The sequence below is a fragment of the Diorhabda sublineata genome, chromosome 9 (genome assembly GCF_026230105.1).
Source record: "Diorhabda sublineata isolate icDioSubl1.1 chromosome 9, icDioSubl1.1, whole genome shotgun sequence".
Lineage (NCBI taxonomy): Eukaryota > Metazoa > Arthropoda > Insecta > Coleoptera > Chrysomelidae > Diorhabda > Diorhabda sublineata.
Window position 1 is genome coordinate 2,073,740 of NC_079482.1, and position 20,061 is coordinate 2,093,800.

Consider the following 20,061-nt stretch of genomic DNA (forward strand, 5'->3'; position numbering starts at 1 on the left):
ACTTGACGAATTTATTAATAATTTCCTTTTGGTGGTCAAACTTTTATATTAAATGCAAATATAAATGTATAAGGTTGTATTAGTAATTAATAAAATATATTTAAACAAGGCGATTTTTGATACCTTACCTAACCAAAACTTATATTTTAATAAGGGGGGAATACAACATTGCTTGTGATATTAGTTAATTAGAAAATTATGATCATATAAATGTAAAAACCTTAATTTAGTATTGTTTATATCCAGCCATCCGCCATCTTGCCGAACAATTCGAAACTTTATACTAATAACAGTATCTGACCTCCGTGATACTGATATGAGAACAAATGCATCACATTAACGAACTTTCATAGTCATTTTTAAAACTTCACTGAATTATCACTATCAACAGTAATCGAAAATAAACAAACCAAACAATTAATTAACATACACAATGGGTCTAAACTAAACTAATAACTAAAACGGAAACGGCCATTGCGTTACCAATATAAAATTATTTAGTTTCGCTCCATTTTTACCAACTTAATTCGTATTAATACTGGTAAACCCATCTAGCGTTCTAAACCGAAAGTACAAAATTGAATTGACCACTTGCGTTTTAAAATTAATTTATTCCTGATTTAAACGATAACTTTGTAAATAATAATTTTTACTAATATTCTCAATCTTTTTACAGTTTTCTTCTGTACGAAAGAATAATTTATCTATTAAATTCGGCAGTAGTAGAGATGGCGCAACTAACGGTTTTAGTTCTATTATAATAATTAAAATGAAGTGTAGGTCAGGGGCGTACTAGGCGATTAGGTAAAAGCAAATAAAATACACAGTGGAATTTTAAGGATTGTTTATATTACGGGTATTTTTTATAAATAACGACACGTAAATTGTTATAATATATATTAATATCCTATAAACATATACAGGAGGATTCTTTTTTAACTTTAAGATAATTTTTATTGTATAACACAGCCGTGATGGCCATTTCGAAGGTGGCATCTATGAAACTCATAGTTTTCGAAGAATTTTCAATAAAACCGTTCGCGTTTATGTCTCTCGCTAATTCCTCTCCCTGTTCGGTGGTGATATGAGACGTCGAGTTTCTACGCAAATCGATTTTAGTGCCTAAAAAACTTAGTAAGTGGAATATGACGAAATTGGACGATACAGGGTGTAGCGAAAAAGTTGCATCACATAAACAGTGTCAAAGATAACTAAATTGAGCTTAAGTTGCTTTAATAAAATTTTTTTCATTAGTTCATGAGACAAATCACGATCGGTTTTCATTGGTTTCCACCTTTTAAGTAAAAATAATTTTTTTGAAAAGTTAGTTTGAATTAATAGAATTATATTTGGCGCAGTCATTAGGATATATGAAGAGGACCGTTAACCTCTAACTCAGTTTAAATCAGAATTATTTTTCACACACATATTACGTTTCAAACCAATATTTACCTGCCAGAATAATTTTCGCTTTCGGGGAAAACCGTTTCAATTCCGGGGCCCATTTCAAAAAAACATTTTCGAAAGAATTCTTCTCGTTTACAGCATAAGTTACGATAAAACAATCTACCTACAACGTTAATCATATTTAAAAAGCGTAAAACTAATTTTGTATCTGGAAGGCGGGCACCGCGATTGTTTTAATGCTGATCAAAAGCTCGATCGCGCCAAAACGAATGTTTCGGATAGTTTCAAACGCAATTTTTTCATAGATTTGTCACAGTAGTTGAAACTAGGGAACGTTATTATACCCCGGAAATAAAAATGAAGTTTTTTCTTTCGAAATATAGCTTAAAACAATTTTAATTACGTACATCTTTGTAAGCTAATCTACGCAATTTGTCGAAGTCTTCTTGACCCGCCGTATCTGAAAGTATAACTTTATATTCAATTCCATTTATGGGTATATTCATGGAATAAACATCGAATCTAGAAGAAAAATTTTTCGAATTATTGATAAAATAAATTCCCTCCGAAGAATGCGACGTTAATCGACGGAATAGCACGTTGTCTGCTCTGATGAGATGCAGAAACATCTAAACCGGTCAACATCTATTAGAGCCACTTTTATATATTATATAGTATAAGTGGGGCTAATCGCTAGGACGGAATTATAGCCCCTTTACCGGTTTTCAACTTGATGGATCTCTTCAGAACAATGCAACGCCCTCTAATTTTTTTTAAATTAGTAATTTTCCCATCTCAACTGATTCTGATACAATAAAAATTATTTATTAATGATTTTGACTTAGTAAAAACGATAATTTATTTGTTAATTGATAGAAAGTGATGTAAACGAAGCGATATCCAAATATTTATATTAAAATAATAGATAATTTTAGTTTGAGTATTCCAAACGGTGAAAAACTTACACTGTAGGTACGTATCTGTCATCGAATTTCTTATCTTTATAAACTATCAACATACACGTCTTCCCAGTATCGCCATCTCCCACCACGGTTATCCTTATTGTATGTGGTGGCATTTTTCCATACTGTACATTTCTTCAATGCTTTAAATCACAGGCGGTAACGAAAAAATACAATTTTTCTCGAGTAGAAACGTGAAAAAATTAATATAGTGAAAATACCTCGACTAACATCTAATAATGATATCGGGTCACATTATTCTTATCTGTTTATTCGAGACGAACTGATAAGATATTACGACTACTAGGGGGATTATGAATCATATCAAAAAAATGAACTATAACCTTGAAATAATGATGTATATATATTTTCTATTAAAAATAATTCAATTTTCATGATGTAATTAATAAAAATTTGTAGGTAATTTAATAAGGAACAAAATGAGCAGTTGCTCGACTTGATCGAATTATTAGAAGCGAAGAAAACTAAAAAAAAGTTATGGCGGCTTCATATTAGTATCACGAAAATCCGCGAGAGGCGTGAATGTAACCTTGGATGGTTTTCTCACGTTGACGTTTATTTTTCCCGCATAAAACTATAACTATTATTCCTTTAATTGATTAATACAATTCGTAAAACATGTTCTAACTAATTAAATCAAAAGAAAAATTACCTGCTCGATCATATTATTATTTGAACACGTTGTCACAATAAAATTGTGTCAGTAGTAACTTACATTTAAATTTCCATGTTGGTTTCACTCACAAATATATTAAAAGTGATATTATTTCATTTACACTTGCAATAAGTCGAAAACACACAACCCAACACCAAAATATTTCGATTTTCATTATAACCAGCTGATTCTTATAAAGTTTGATTCGAATATTTCTTTAAAATGATTGTAACAAAAACAAATTTCACTGCGAACTGTTTTGTCTCTCTCTATTGTTACATTTACAGCGTCGGTTACAGCTGCTGATCGTTTTTATTGCGACGTTGCCATGTGATTATTTTCGAAATATGATTAATTCTTGCGGACAAAAACCATGACTATTATAATAAATAAATGGTTTTCATTAAATTTCATATTCATAATTGTTCCGTTATACTGCGTTATACTCGTTATATATCAACTATTTATATAAAAATTTTACTAATTTATCTATTACTGTATCTCAAGTAAACATGACAACTCTGTATCATAATTTGTTCGGAAGGGGTTCTAGTTGTAGTAGTCTACTATTTTTCGCTATCTCTTTCTAACATACTATATAATGTAAGAGATGGAAAAAGAACGAACGTTGTTACTTAAAAAACATATGTGCGTATTTTAATTATGTGTTTGTGAATGCACTAAAAAAGGATGGATTGTGAAAAGTTTGTGTTTAACATAGTTACCAACTAGATATCAATCAGATCGATTATAGATAGTCATATAAATAAAGTTTGAATGTTAAAGTGAAGAAAACGGAAAAATTAAGTAACAAACTATCCATTGGCATATTCTAAGCTAAAATTCCAACATCAGAGCTTTTATAAAAATGATTTAGTAACATAAAGAATATATCAGATTGTATAGAAAATACAAGAAAAGTTAGAACTGCGACTCCCTAATGGTTCTTTTATAGTTTCCAAATTTATTTACAAAAGATTCCTGTTGGAGTTGGGAAACGTTCCCCTAATTCTACTAAAAGAATGCGGTTGGCGTTCGTTCGCATAAATTAGGCCAGTCAGTCATTGACGCTTATAAAAGTTTATCTGATTTAGAGAAATAATCTAATTATAACTTTATTTTGTCTGTATTCAATGATAAAAATCAAAATTAGTAACAGTAAAAAAAGAAAGAACCATTAAATTAATTTATTTAAAACACTCGAAGATTTTCTGTACAACGTGGCAATGTCGCATTAAGATACTGCGGAAAAACAAAGACGCCATCTTTTTATTTGTTGTTGATACTACGTCTACGTAGTAAGTTCGAAAAATATTTGTTTCTCTATAATTTTCAAATTGTTTTTCACGTTGATACTTTCAAAATGATAAGTTTGAACTAGATTTCAATACAGGAAATCGAAATGTTTGGGTTAAAACAATTTACGAGGAAAATGTAGCAGAAAATATAAATTTTGTTCAACCACGTATAAATGTACTTCATAAAACTAATAAATTTTACTTTGTTACCCTGCTTTTAAACACTACTACATCCTGAGTTACAAATTGAGAAAAATATCATCGGAGTTTTATTAAGAGTAATGATGTCTGGCTTTAAAGTTGTGGGTGAATTCGGCAAAATGTTTCTGGTTATAATTAAATGATATTTCAAGCAAAATGTTACCTTTTTTATTCGACGTTGCCAATATTTTACTGCTATAATTGGTAATTAATCATTTAAAATAATTGTGGATATTATTTTTGACGCTACTGTACCAAATACAAACATGTAACCTAATACTTATATGTCATTTTATTTTCATTGTTTTTTCCAATTACGTTAACGTAAATGGGCCAAAAAATTTAAATAAATGTGAAAAAATTCCAAATTTCAATAAGTAATGGAGAATTATGAAGCTTAATTTGTTGTATAAATTTAATTTTACTGGATTTTAAAAACGCTAGTGAACCGCCATCTATGACAGAGCTACTAAACTTCTCACAGTTTACTATAGCAACCTGTAAAATGAAACATCAATCGATGTATCTAGAAAGATAGGTTTGAACAATCGTATATAGATGGCGTGATTTAGACTAATTCTGACGTTAAATTAATTTTATACAATTATAAGTAATAAGATTTTCATGAAAAAGGAAACACTGTATTTGATACAATATTTTAGATGTAAAACAATTTATGTAGTATACAATCAGTTGTAAAAAGTGATCAGTATACTCCTTGTAGAGTGTTACATGCGATTAATAGATGGCGCTTTCTACTTGTCGAAAAATACATTCTATAAATAAATTACGTGGAAAATTATTGTTGTTTGACAACAATGTTCGTATATATTGTCTTTTTCAATTGTTTTAGCTACTTTAATGTTAACAGCGAGTTAGTATTAATATAAATAGGAATAATTTAAATATTAAAGATTCTTTAAGAGCTTCTAGTACACACCAGTCATATGATTCATACTAAACGTCAATAAATACGTCAAATAATAATGTGTAATAATATTTATTATTGTAATATCAATAAATCTGTTCAAAGTACAATAATTATCTTGTATTTCCACAAACTCATCGAAATTAATTGTCGTATGGATCAATAGTGCGGACAAGAAAACAGAAATGCCGATCTATCATCCGCAATCCACACTATTTCAAGTTATCATCAATCTTTTATGCAATTAGTGTCATAAAACTCGCGTACCACTTGCCCTTTCAACGTTCACTTCCCGTGTTAACAAAATGCTATAAATTTTTACCGAGAATGTAAAGAATGCTGTTTTATTTATTGTGATGTGCGTTTTGGTTCTATTTTCGATAAATTTTCTCGTCGAAATAAAATATGTACCATAACCACTCTCAGTTACGTCAAATTCATTTAAATTTAAGGAACCAATTAATCATAAAACTACTCTCAAGTTGAACATAGAATGACAGTTACTTTTTGTAGTGCCATCTATATGTCAGAACGGGAATATATTTGTTTTGTTCGGCCGGTTCAATTAGAACGGATTCCGAACTATATCGAAAAAGCCCGACTGCTACACAATATTTATTTATTTATTTATTATGATTTACTTATTTTATATTCAAATAATTTTTGTTCTTTCTCGTAATATTTTTATTTCAAATAGTGTGTAGTTTTTATAACACACTGTTGTTTTTTTAATTTAGAAATTGTTGGTGATTTAAATTCAAGAGTCGTGTAAGACATTCATATTAGCATCTGAGGTAGAAACAATGTACGTCTAGTGTTTTATTTGGTAATTAACTCGTTTAAGTATATACTGTTTACAGAAGTAACATTAAACTTGAACACTTTTTTTCTTCATTACCAAGAAATTTCTTTATCAAGTTGTCATTCGAACAATCGTAAATCAGTTTTTTCTGGTTTTTTTACGGAGTATATTTGTTGGATTGTTAGACAGAACCATTGAGAAATTTTAGTTACGTCATTATTTCTAATACCAATAGAATAGGAATAATAAAACAATCAGATGTAAACCATAGATCTATATTTAGATTGTTTACGACGATTTTACAGTACTTTATATAACCAAGTAGTTGATAAATTTTTAAAATTAATACAATACAATACAATTAATACAAATAGTTGTGTATTATTAAGATAAACTATCACAAAATAAAATGAAAATTTATGCTAGCAGACCCATCTATGATTCTAAACTATAAATAGAAATTTAACTTGACCTTGAGTCATCTGCGTATATAAAAAGTTGTTAATACTTTCCAACGCACTGTTGCCAAGTCTCATAACTAAATTTCAGATTACGTTTCAATTTAAGTCGATGTAAGTAAAACTCGGCGTGTGAAGTTTTTTGTTTAATCGATCTGAAATATTTAGAGTAACCTTAAATTTTCGGTTATATCGTAAAATGATTGAAACTTTCTGTTAATACTTCTAAAACAACGTTAAGGGTGCTTTGATTGACTGATTTAATAATGTGTAAAGTTTGATAACGTTTCGCCAAGTTTCTCGCGAAACTTTATATCTGGGAACACATCGAATTTAAATATGAAAATTCCCCAAAAACTCAAAATAAAAAATTTAATTTGCTTACATCGAAGAATCTGAACAAATTGGCATACACAAAAGACTTAATTAGACCGAACTTGTTGTATATTACATGTACTATTTAAATTAAAATTGAAAATAATTTAAAAATACGATTTGCAGATTTCAAACGAATTTTCCACAAGTTACGTGGCAACATGGTAAAGCCATGTCATCGGTTTTTAAAGAGGAATGATAATATTCAATAATATGCCATGATTATTTAGAATGTCTCCAAAAATGTAAATATTTCTTATCGATGTGAATTATTAAATTGGATAAAATGTATTTACGTACTAAATAACTCGTAATTAAATTCCAGTAGAGTACGTCAAATGTCAATGTGAAGATAGAACAACTAAAATGTTGCCAGACTTATTTTCTGAAAGTGTTTACTACCACATACCGGATATATTAGAAGTATACAGGGTGTGTAAGCAAAAACCGGAAAATATCACGAAAATTTACGAGTAATTATGAAATTAGTAATAAAAAAAGTGATTTGATTATTTTAATAATAAGAATTCTATAGTATTTATTATAATGGAATTATATTAGCTCATCCTGTATGTAAAATTAGAATTTAAGGTTATAAATTTTCCTTTAAAGGATGCTCCCTATAATCTAGGGTTACGTAATCCCTTTTAATATGGACAAAATGAACGGGTTGAATATATATAACTACGCACAAAATGCGGTTTTGTTGTGTGGGTTTCTGAAATTGATTTCCTCGTAATTTTATACGATAATAAAAATTTCAATCTTAATTTTATTCCACAAAAGTTGCTAATATTACTAATTACTATTATTTTGGAACGGTGCCCTCCCCATCTCTATTAACCGGCGATAGTTATTCATTATCTAATTACTGATCTTCATATTTATTCTTGATCAGTTTTTTGTTAAAATTATTATTATTCACCTCGTATATATCACAATTTCCATGGAACGTATATTGAAATTAAACTTAAGCTTCTTAAAACTAGTTTTTACCTCAAAAGAGTTTATAATACTATTTACGCGCCAATTTAAAACCACACTTGTCGAGTGAATGCGTGTACACCTATATATTCATAGCTTCATAAATAGTTCACGCAATTCGATGAACTTGTATTGGCCATTGGAATTTGTTAACTGTAATACAAGATTTTTTTTTACGCGATGGCACAACTTATAATAATTTAATATATTATGGCAAGTAATATTATCCCTAATATGGACAGGAATAATTATATATGAATATTGTCGTCCCGGTCATTTCGAATTTTTAATGACAGGGTCCATAAACATATTAAGTAATGTGTCTAAAAAGCCGACCGCCGACGAAACGTTATTGCAAAATGAATTCATAGAAATTATCAAAACCAAATTAATATATGCGTATTGAAAGTTATTAATGCTTGTATTATAGATTCAAACAGTTGATTGGAAACTTATATCGTCCGATCTTTATCTTTCAAATTTATAACAATCATTTTTTAAACACACATCGAATTATTTTTCACGCATGCCCGTTACAATTCGGACAACTTCGTTTTTAACCGTATTAAACTATTGTAAACTCCTATACAATGTTGCCGGATGTATTAATTTTTCTATAGATCTACAAAATTATTAAAGATGTTGGAAATTTGACTTTATTTTGGTTGGAAATATATTTTTATTTGATATTCATGTCGATAAATTTTTGATTACGATAATTTCCGTAACTGATTTGATTAACAAAAAAGTTGAAGAGAACTACTAATTACTTATACAAATGTTATCATAAATATAGTAAATTTGTGAAATTGATATTAATTAATCAAAATTAAATCATGTAACACATGTTAATCATAAATTTATTTAGTCCAATTCGTATCTTATAGGTGGCGCTGAAACGTATTTGTCTATGCACTTTTTCGTCGTAGTCTCCGGGTTAATATGATTTGGCAACACTGACTTCATATAGTCGTCTCTATCGAAGCTTTTTGTGCATTGATATTCAAGGTCAAAAGTGAATAGACAACAGAAGTTATATTGGTAATTAATGAATTCATAATTTTGGTTTACTTTTATTCCAATATATAATAATTTAGAGCAAAAATTATTTATATACAAATAATTATTGAGAATTAATTTTAAATTCAATTTACAAAGTTTCATAAATGGTTAAAAGTGTTTATGAAACATGTAACTGTCAATTTTTTACATTATTATTTTTTTCCCGCGTTTCTATGAGGTACTTAGTTGAAATAATCTATTCTATTAAATAAAATCATACTTTTAAATGTGGAAATATTTACAATTAATGTCCATTTATATATAAATGATTGACGTGTCCTTATCATCCTTTCATTTACTTCGTATTGCATTTTTTGCCTCGCTAGTTGGTGGAATCGAAAGTACTAAACTACATTCCTTAACAAAAGGTTACTTCGTATAATTTAGATTTATCATAATAGGTTATAAATTGAGACAACTAAGAAATATCTTGTACAGACATTTTTTATTTTGATTTACTATTTATTTTACAAATAATCTTTGAAACAATCCTAATTAAAGTTAATCAAGTAGCGTAACCACGATTTTGAACGCTTCATTTAAATAGTTGAAAAGACATAATTAGTTTTAATTTTAAACGCACCAGATCTGAAAATCGCCAATGAATTTATAAAAACGGAACAAGAGTTGTAGCAGCGTTGCCAAGTCTACAACTTTCTACGTAGATTTTAGACCTACGAACTTCGAATAGTATTTTAATAAACTTAAGTGTAAGTTTAATTTTTCTGATAATAAAAAACGTGAGTAATAAAATAAAAAGTACAGGCATACGCTAATAGTAAATGACTTCCACTGCATATGAATGCTCCCAATACAGTGTCTTTTCCAGGAGCTTCCTCTTTTTTTTTAAATAAATTGTCTCATTTTATCAAGATTTACCTACCCCTAATAGTTTTATTCCACTAAAAATAAAAGTACAAACTTTTTAACAGCAATTTTTACTAATTCTTCGTAATTTTTTTATCGAGGCTATGACTTTTTTAACGTATGATTTGGCAACACGGCGAGATAACTTTATTGCGAACCAACCCACTCAGTATTGCCAACTCAATATTTTCACAAAGTACTAAAAGTATATTGAGTAGATCTATGAATTATTTCTTTAAGGTTAATGACCTTTTTAACTGCATTTAACAGGTTGGGATAGATTTTTTTATGTTTTCAGTGTATACAGTATATAAATATGAAAATTTAACAGTTTCTTTTAAATTCACATTATTTTTTTCAATGTTACGATTGATATGATGTGATAGGAATAAGCAACGTGGCATTTCATCGCATATAAATTCCGAAATTTTATATTCGATCTCAGGAGTTTACTTAAATAAATATTTATGGATGATTTGAAAGCATTTTGAGAAAAATTTGAATACAATTGTCTGTTTTGATTTACATCCCATTTTATGGTGTTTAAAAATGATTTTTTGGTATATTTTTATGGGAAATTAAAATAAATACTATTATTAGGGAAAATAAAAAATCTAATTACCTCTTGTAGATACAGTGTGCTCATGAAATAAGGTGATACTTTGATTTCTGTTAATTTTATAAAGAAAAATATCGAATGAAAGTTTTTTTGAAATAATTTAGGCCTTTTATACGATTAAAAGTATACAGGGCTACTCAAAACAACATATATGAATACTAATTTAATTTTCCTATATTGTGGGATTAATAAAATATATCATACATTAAATAACTGATTTTTTGTGCTACCCTGTATTTGATGATAGCCAAAATAAAAAATCGTATAGTTGAAATAAGCCTAAGTGTATTTCTTTTATTAAATTTCTCTGTGTGACATTATTTAAGGTTCCAATGGATATAAAAAGTCCGCTTTCGTATTTGTTTCACAGAATTCCATATAAAAATCCAACAGGTTCATAAAATTTCTCGAAAACAAGTATACAAATTATTTTATATTACAGTAATCGTAAACATATAGATAATATACGACTATATTCCTCTTTATATAAGGACATAAATTTTTTGAAAACCATATCGAGTGAAAAAATTAGTTTATACAATATTATAATAATATCTTCATTTTCATTAAGTTATCTTTTAATATATGTAAGACTACTTATAATTGTCTATGGTTCAGTGAAATTTGAAGCCATTATAGAGCATTATACACTACCGACATGTATGTAGCTTTATTTCGTCACGGAATTTAGAATTAAATATTATATTCAGCTACACGTTTCGATTACCCCAAAACTTTATAGAAATCAAGATATTTTACACTTTGATACAGTAATTGAGTGAAAACTGTAAGAAATTCATTCTAATAAATATTTTAATATAGTTGTGCTATAAGAAAGAGGCCATTTATAAATTACGTCATACATACACGTTGCCACGTAAACGTAGTTATAATATATCAGTAGATAAAAATAGTTTATACAATATTATATTAATATTTTTATGAACGGCGTACGTTTTTTTGTTATAATTATTGAATTTTCATCAAGTTATGTTGTCATATTTATGAAATTAACTAGATTTCTCTATGATCGAGATAATTCTGGACCCATTATAGTTGTGCTATAAGAAAGAGGCCGATCGAAAATTACGTCATTTACGTCACAAGTTGCCATGTTTGTTAAAACCCCTCCTCCTTAGCGTGACGTGGAATAATAATATTAAAACAGAGGTTCTAAAACTTTTTTAAGTTTTCATTTAATAAAGATATGACGACAAAATTGAAATATTTCTTGTTTCTCGTTTACAGTCATACACTTTGCCACGTAAACATATTGATAATATATCAGTTCATAAAAATAGTATGTACACTATTATATTAATATCTTTTTGTACGTTTTTTTGTTATTATTATTGAATTTTCATCAAGTTATGTTGTAATATTTATGAAACTTACTAGATTTGTCTATGATGGAGTTAATTTTGGAGCCATTATACAGCAAACTATTCCATGCACTATTGTAATATTCCACCGACATATATGTAGTTTTATTTCACCACGGAATTGAGAATTTAATATTTATATCTAGCAACAAGTTTTGATTACCCAACTTTTTATCATAATTAGAATATTTTTCACTTTAGTACTGTTATATGGATGAAAACTGTAAGAAATTCGATATAATAAAAATTTTACTATAGTTGTGCTATAAGAAAGAGGCCGATCGAAAATTACGTCATTTACGTCACAAGTTGCCATGTTTGTTGAACCCCCTCCTGCTTAGCGTGACGTGGAATAATAATATTAAAACAGAGGTTCTAAAACTTTTTCAAGTTTTCATTTAATATAGATATGACGACAAAATTAAAATATTTATGTTTCTCGTTTACATTGAAATTTTGTGTTTTAATAAATGTGACGTAGCAAAGCCCCGTAACATTTCGTCCAAAATTAAGTATATTTGAAAAAAAAAATGTTCTTTGTCTTTCAATTCAATCTTAATAATTAAATTTTCGTTATTTTAACTAACAATTCTTTTATCTATTAATTATTAAATATAAAAAGGGTATGGTTTTTTATACTTTTTCGACACGTAAAAACCATATTTTGAACAAGTTACCAAATTTTTTGTCGCTCAAGCTAAGATAGTTGTACAGGGCGCATCTGAATTCATAACGATGACGTGAGATAGTGCTCAAAGTCTTCAGTAATTCCTGACGAATCGACGAGAGCAGATCCGCGGCAACACGTAGCGGAAGTCAACATCCACGCGGTTTTTCGCATCTATCGTGATAGTTTTTTATTTATTATTTTTTTTTTTTAAACCGAATTGAATTGTGATACGTGTACCGGATATGTAAGAAGGGTAATTTTTTTGGTTTTCAACACTTAATTCTCGCATAAAATTAATATAATCATGACTATTAAGTGATATATATATATATATATATATATATATATATATATATATATATATATATATATATATATATATATATATATATATATATAATTCTAAAATGCAAATAAGAATTTATTATTATTCAATACTTGATGGACATCTTTTTTTATTATCTAATTTATAAATAATGGTTTGAAATAATTTTAACCGTATCCAATATTTTAGGGAGTATTTATTAAAATTAACTTTGCCTAAAGTAGAGTTAAACATGGCAACATCGCTTATTATTAAATATATTCAGTATAATTTCAACCGATATTCTATAGCGAATTCTGTCTTAACATATAAAAACTGTTCCAAGAGGGTGAAATTTCTAATTTTCATCCACTAATATTTCAATGAATGTATTTATAAACAAGAAATGTATGCAACAAACTTTGATTAATGTCAAAATAAGGGAATAACTTTATTTCAAATAAGTGCTTTTTGAAAATGATTATAACTTTTGAAAAACCCTGTATAACCTAATAGAATTTCATAAAGATATCACAAGAGGGCTCGAATTTCAATTATCTATACGTGCAACGCTGCATATGACCTTGATTAATGTCAAAATAGGGAAATAACTTTATTTTAAATAGTGCTTTATAAAAATGATTATAACTTTTGAAAAACCCTGTATAATATAATGGAATTGTATAGAGATATCACAAGAGGGCTTGAATTTCATGAATCGATACGTGAAACACTGCATATGACCTTGATTAATGTCAAAATAGGGAAATAACTCTATTTAAAATAAGTATTTTATGAAAATGATTATAACTTTTGAAAAACCCTGTATAACCTAATAGAATATCATAAAGATATCACAAGAGGGCTTAAATTGCATGAATTGATACGTGAAACACTGCATATGACCTTGATTAATGTCAAAATAGGGAAATAACTCTATTTAAAATAAGTATTTTATGAAAATGATTATAACTTTTGAAAAACCCTGTATAATCTAATGGAATTTTATAGAGATATTCCAAAAGGGCTTGAATTGCATGAATCGATACGTGAAACACTGCATTGACCTTGATTAATGTCAAAATAGGGAAATAACTCTATTTAAAATAAGTATTTTATGAAAATGATTATATTATATTTTTGATACACCCTGTATAACCTAACAGAATTTCATAAAGATATCACAAGAGGGATCGAATTTCAATTATCTATACGTGCAATGCTGTATATGATCTTGATTAATCTCAAAATAAGGAAATAACTTTATTTTAAATAGTGCTTTATAAAAATGATTATAACTTTTGAAAAACCCTGTATAATCTAATGGAATTTCATAAACAGAACTTAAATTTCATGAATCTATACGTGAAATACTGTATAAGTATGATCTTTTATCACAATAATACAGTCTTGATAGAATACAAATTTTATGTGTATTTAAGGTCACTCAATATTTATTTAACGATTTAATAGGAATATGAAAAATCGAAGATTTCTAGAAATATATATTTTAATACTATATACGATCTTTACTTAATTTGAATCAATTTCGCTCGTGTTGCGTATTAACATAACCTCACTTCCTATACTTATCGGTAAGTTTCTATAATCGTCAATAAAAAAAACGGACGTCGGCCATGTTGTTTCCCCAAAATTGACATAAGATCTATTTAATTTTATTTTAGAAATTTGCTAAAGCAAAAAATGAATAAAACTAATAACAAAATTTATTGTAACAGATTCCATGATATTTACCGATACGAATTTTAATATTACGAAATTTTTACTACTTACTTTTACATACAACATAGTTACACAAAATTCACTAGCGTGTTTTACTCGGTTGGTATCACTACATTCACGCTTTTTACTGTTTTTATGAAAATATACATAATATGTACATATAATTTTCTTTAAATAGGTACATAAAATCAGGATTCATCGCGAAAAATATAACTATGTATAGACTCAAATAATGAAAAAAATTGATAATGTAATTGGTTAGAATACAGCAAACCTCCATGGAAGTTCAAACACCAATCAAATACTGTCACGTCATGATTTATGATTAAGGCTCTTACACAACGTTGCCAGATTTACCAGCTATCTTGTTTCATTATTATTTAAGATTTACGGTATTATTTCATCTATTTTATTCAGTATATTATAGAAATTCGCATGGTATATAAATATGAAAATATCTATCTGGAAACTTAACTAGAACAGAGTTTATTACAGCTGAAATTTTCAATTTCAACTTCAAAACATCTAGTCACGATGAGAGTTTCAACATAAAATTATTGACCGACCAGACCGAACATAAAATCCTATATTTTACGATCAATTGACAACCAACACTCAGTTATGACGATCCTTCGTATACAAAGTACTTAATATTTAGTAATATCTACTTTTTGTTTTATCGTTAAAATGTAATGGTTCGAATTACGGGTATTTGTATTTTAGATTATTGGTAAAAAAAATCTACTATCAAAAATCGCTTCGAAAATCTGAAATATACGAGGGCGAGTCACATTATAAATTATTATACATGAAACTGACAGATCTGAATGTGTTGGGGAAACTACGGCTGAGTTTAATTATATAATTTGACAGTCAGTCGTTTTTAGCTATAGTATCAGACCAACTACGGTCATAAATTGTTGAAACTTTGAAATCTACTTTAAATATCCAAGTAAAACAAGAAAAATTTCTCTAACGAACTTTTTAAACTGTATCTGAAAGAATTCCTTGGATATATTCATAAACACAGCATTGTTTTGAACGCCCTCTATAATGACATCAGCAGAACTTCACTTATAAAACGAGGTCACAAATGCCGTGCATACCAACATACTCGAAACAGTTTTGGAAACTTTAAAATGTAATACAAAATTTTATGACGTAGTTAACGTGTATAGAGATATTAACAGAATAGAAGCAACTCCATTGAACTATAATTTTATTAACAACATGGTATATATTTACATATATTTTCGTTGTACTTCTATCGAGGATAAGTAAAACGGTCATAATTTGACGTTTCAACTATAAACTGAGGTTATGTTATGAAAATATTTTTAAATACTACAAATTTCGTATTATACAATCTCCTTTGTAGTCATTTTTGTTACCCAGTTTCAATAACAGTAAATAACAAGAACTGTAACTCTAAGGACGAGATATAAGGATGATAATATAAATATATTCATATCCCTCGGGAACATGTGTTACTATGAAGGTCTTCCAGAGATTCTATACATTCCTTTTTATCCTACGTATATATATTTTACACAATTTAAAGTAAAATACAAGAAAAACCAAGAAAATAATTGTAATTATTAGTCCAATTCAATGAAACAAACTTTTTATTTGTATTTGTACTTTATTTCACACTAATGAGATTTGGCAACGCTGCGACATTTTCGTGTTGGTTAACACGATTATTTTATCCATTACGCTCGATCGAAATTCTTTCCTTTTTTATTATAATAATAATAAATATAATATCTCAAACCTTCTTCGCAATAAAACGATAAAATAATTTATATGTTTATGATAGATTATTAGAAAATACCTAAAAATGACTTGTAATTTGCAATTTACTTCAAGCATGCGCAGTAACATAGTTATATAGAAATTCACGGTCAACTGTGATCGATAAATTATAAACTTAACCTCAACTATTTGACGTTAATTTTTGTATACTCTTTATTTGTTTTTATATAATATTTAATGCCTAACATCGAATTCGATTAATGAAAACACTAACATAGTTTCAAATTAAAAAAAAATCATCTAATAAATGATTTTCATAAATAATTGATTTCAGATGCACGCCAAGTATTGCAAACATCCAAGGAATTCCTCCAGTAAATTGAAATTATTTTCCCCGGTGTAAATGTTGAATCTTAATGAATGTTTAGAATGTAAGCTTTGATCACTAAACATGAAAATATATTTTGAAATAATTATTAAAAATAATTGGGATCTATATAAGTAGACGAAAATAAAATTTGACTCTGTTCGTTTAACGGAATCAATATGTGCCACAAGTATGTCGTAAATCTTGTACCCTGTCAGTTGTCATTTTAAACGCGTTGTTTTGACATTAATATAAAATATATAGTTTCAATTAATTTGAATGGTTTTAAACCAAAATAAACATAACCTAATTGATCCGTCGTGTTCGCAAATTTTATTTACTGGAAACGTTGAATATATATTATTCTTATACTTAAAAAAGAAGAATCCCAATTACCGTTATTAAAATTGCTTTGAAAGTATGCGTTACTGAAAAGTAATAAAATAAAAATGAAACGCGATGATAGAATTTTTATGAACTGCATCGAAACATACTTTGGTGTAATATGGTGTTAATTTAGGTTTGTTTTATTAACGTCAATAAAAATGGAGTTGTAAAAAAAACGAAAAAGTTTAACCTCAAACGTAAATGTAACGATTTTACTTTTCAAATCCACCCAAATATTCACTCTTATATCACCATTTAAATATTTCTTATTATTTCTATGGTTAAAATTTCGTAGAAATGAAGCTGTCAATAAAAAAACTATTCAAAGACACGTGCGTTTCTACTATGTCTGATATTGAAATTTCCAACGTTGCCAGTTTTATAATTTTTCCGATGTTAAAGTTCCATTTCGTTTTGCGATAAAATAACTGAAATGCCATAAACTATTGTGAATTATATACGAAGTATCCAATCTCTAGCATCCCTATTACATAAACCAAAAGCTTCTCTTGCCCTACAAAGTCTCACAATTCGTTATCGAAGTCTTACCAAATATAGAAGCCATTACATTACTTATTGGTTGCTGATATATATCGGACGTCTTTCTAATACCTATTCGGTCATTTATGATAAATCCACCCTTTATGGTATACATGTTTATTATGAACTTATGTTCAAGTTTATAACTGGTATGAGAAAATCTTTTTTTTTTTTCTTATTTTTAATACTGAAACTGAAGGTTATATATTATTGATATGGCAACTACGCCAAACATTATTGTATTACTGTATTCATTTTATGCAGACAGCTTCTTTTCCACCAAAACTAAAATATTAAATTAAAATTATCGGAAATGCTGATTAGTGGATTAAATATTGAATTTATGTAAATTTTTCTTCAGTTAGTGCTCTGTGTCATACAAGGTGGTTCGATATAATTTTCAGTTTCAATATATAGATAATTAATTTATAGATATGGCAACTATTAAATATTGTTTACGGGTATTAGTTTTCGTAGACCGCTTCGTTTCCACCAAAAATAAAAATATTTACTCATTTTTTATGAAATTTGAACAAAGTTAGTGACATCAAACGTTGATTTATGAGTATTAAACATGATATATTTATAATTCTGAAGAAAAAACTCGTTTCTTGAGTAATTACTCATTGAAGTTGCATTCTTCTCGTATCCGAGGTCGTACAAAGCCTATATTTATACTCTTAGAGTAATAATTTTCTTTTAGATGATTTTAATGGAAAGTGAAAACTACTTTTTGTTTATAAATAGCATTTTCAGACTTTTTTTATGAAAAATATAATTATATAAACCTAAGTGATAAAACTTTGTATTAATGTCGATTCCCTTTGGGTTGACAAATCGCAAACTTGCGCGGAAAAATGCATTAGAGTTATAAGCAGTCACGTTCTCACTAAGAATATGTTGCATCGCATAAAAACACTATACACACTATAAATTTCGTCGTGGTTCGTGCCAACCAGGACCGTATTCGAGATTATCACACATATTATTCATAATAAATTACGTATTACTAATTCAATCGACTTCGAAATAGTTTTATTAGCGTTTCTAATCGAAAATAGTGTATTGAGTATTAATTTTTAGGTTCAAATCGTATACAGGGTGAGTTACGTGTATTTGCACTATGTAAGAATTGATTTTGAAGGATAACCGTCGTCTTTTTGGTCCTATTTATTTTTCAGGATGTGAATTGGAACTGAAACACTGATTTTTGATTTTCCTGTCCAATATATCTCTTCGAATTATTACAAAAACTGTTTGTACATCTTCGAAAAATGCCGGGGAACGTTGTCGATCAGGCGTTGGCCAAAACTTACCGAATTTTCTTTTAATATTTTTTTAAATCGTTTTTTTTTAATTTTTTTATTCATTGCTAATCTTTTAAAAAGTTCAGATTTTCATAATCTCCAAATTTCAATCGATAGTTTTACCCACTTTGAAAAATATAAGTCTGAGTTTACGGGAAATATTACTGGAGCCGGCCCTGTAGCACGAAAAGTATTGCAAACAATCTATTGTTTGTATCAAAAGTCCAACATTACCGTGATATTTATGGTAATAGAATTCAAATAGACCGCAAAGAATTTTTTATAAGAAAACGCGATGACTTTAATTGCAAAAGAAAAATGTACTCGGCGTTTATTTTTTATCTAATCCCGGATACTTTAAACCGCCATAAGCAACGTTTGTAGTGTCTGAAATAACCGACATACCTTCGCGTAACTTGAAATCTCGCAACGTCGCAAACGCGGGAGTCGAAGACTTCCTACCACCCGGTATAAATTAAAATGTTGCCGATCATAAACAAAACTATCGAGGGAAAATAATCTTTTTATTCTGAACGAAATCGAAGCAAACGAACTCATTTATTTCCGTCATTGTTTCAGAAATCCAGCAATGCAAATATTTCAGTTGGTTGCCGAATATCATAAGGGTTTCCTTTATAGTTTGTACAACACAATTTCTTATAAAATATCTGCGACAGATGCGAGTCAACTCGGGAGAGTTCATTTTATCTAAACGTTCTAGATGTCGTTGGTTGGTATACGAGAAGTTTTGTTATTTGGGACAAACACAACGGATTGAAAACTAAAGTAATCTTCGATGTGAAACATTTAAGAAACCGTCCAATCAAATTTGCAATAACAAAACGTAACATATATTTGTAAACAAATCTTATAAATTGGATAAATAAAGAACAGACTTTTTCGTAAAAACAAATTTAATATACGGATAGTCATAAATAATCTTGGCAACGTCGCAAAGTAATGAAGA

The 20,061-nt window shown here is 28.2% G+C and overlaps 3 protein-coding genes across 3 annotated transcripts in view; 1 reads left to right on the forward strand and 2 right to left on the reverse strand.

The window, feature by feature from the left end:
- The window catches only part of LOC130449049 (ATP-dependent RNA helicase vasa), a 153,089-nt gene that overhangs the window by 55,286 nt on the left and 77,742 nt on the right, over nt 1–20,061 (reverse strand). The window lies entirely within an intron of this gene.
- LOC130449048 (monocarboxylate transporter 12-like) overlaps nt 1–20,061 on the forward strand; it is a 126,734-nt gene that overhangs the window by 17,542 nt on the left and 89,131 nt on the right. The gene's annotated exons all lie outside the window — the stretch shown is intronic.
- LOC130449055 (ras-like GTP-binding protein RhoL) lies at nt 881–3,319 on the reverse strand. The gene is made up of 4 exons (XM_056786704.1): nt 2,373–3,319; nt 1,815–1,929; nt 1,453–1,570; nt 881–1,122 (listed from the first exon to the last, which is right to left on the reverse strand). Exons 1-4 carry the CDS (start codon nt 2,483–2,485, stop codon nt 908–910), a joined length of 561 nt encoding a protein of 186 aa, XP_056642682.1. The 5' UTR covers nt 2,486–3,319; the 3' UTR covers nt 881–907.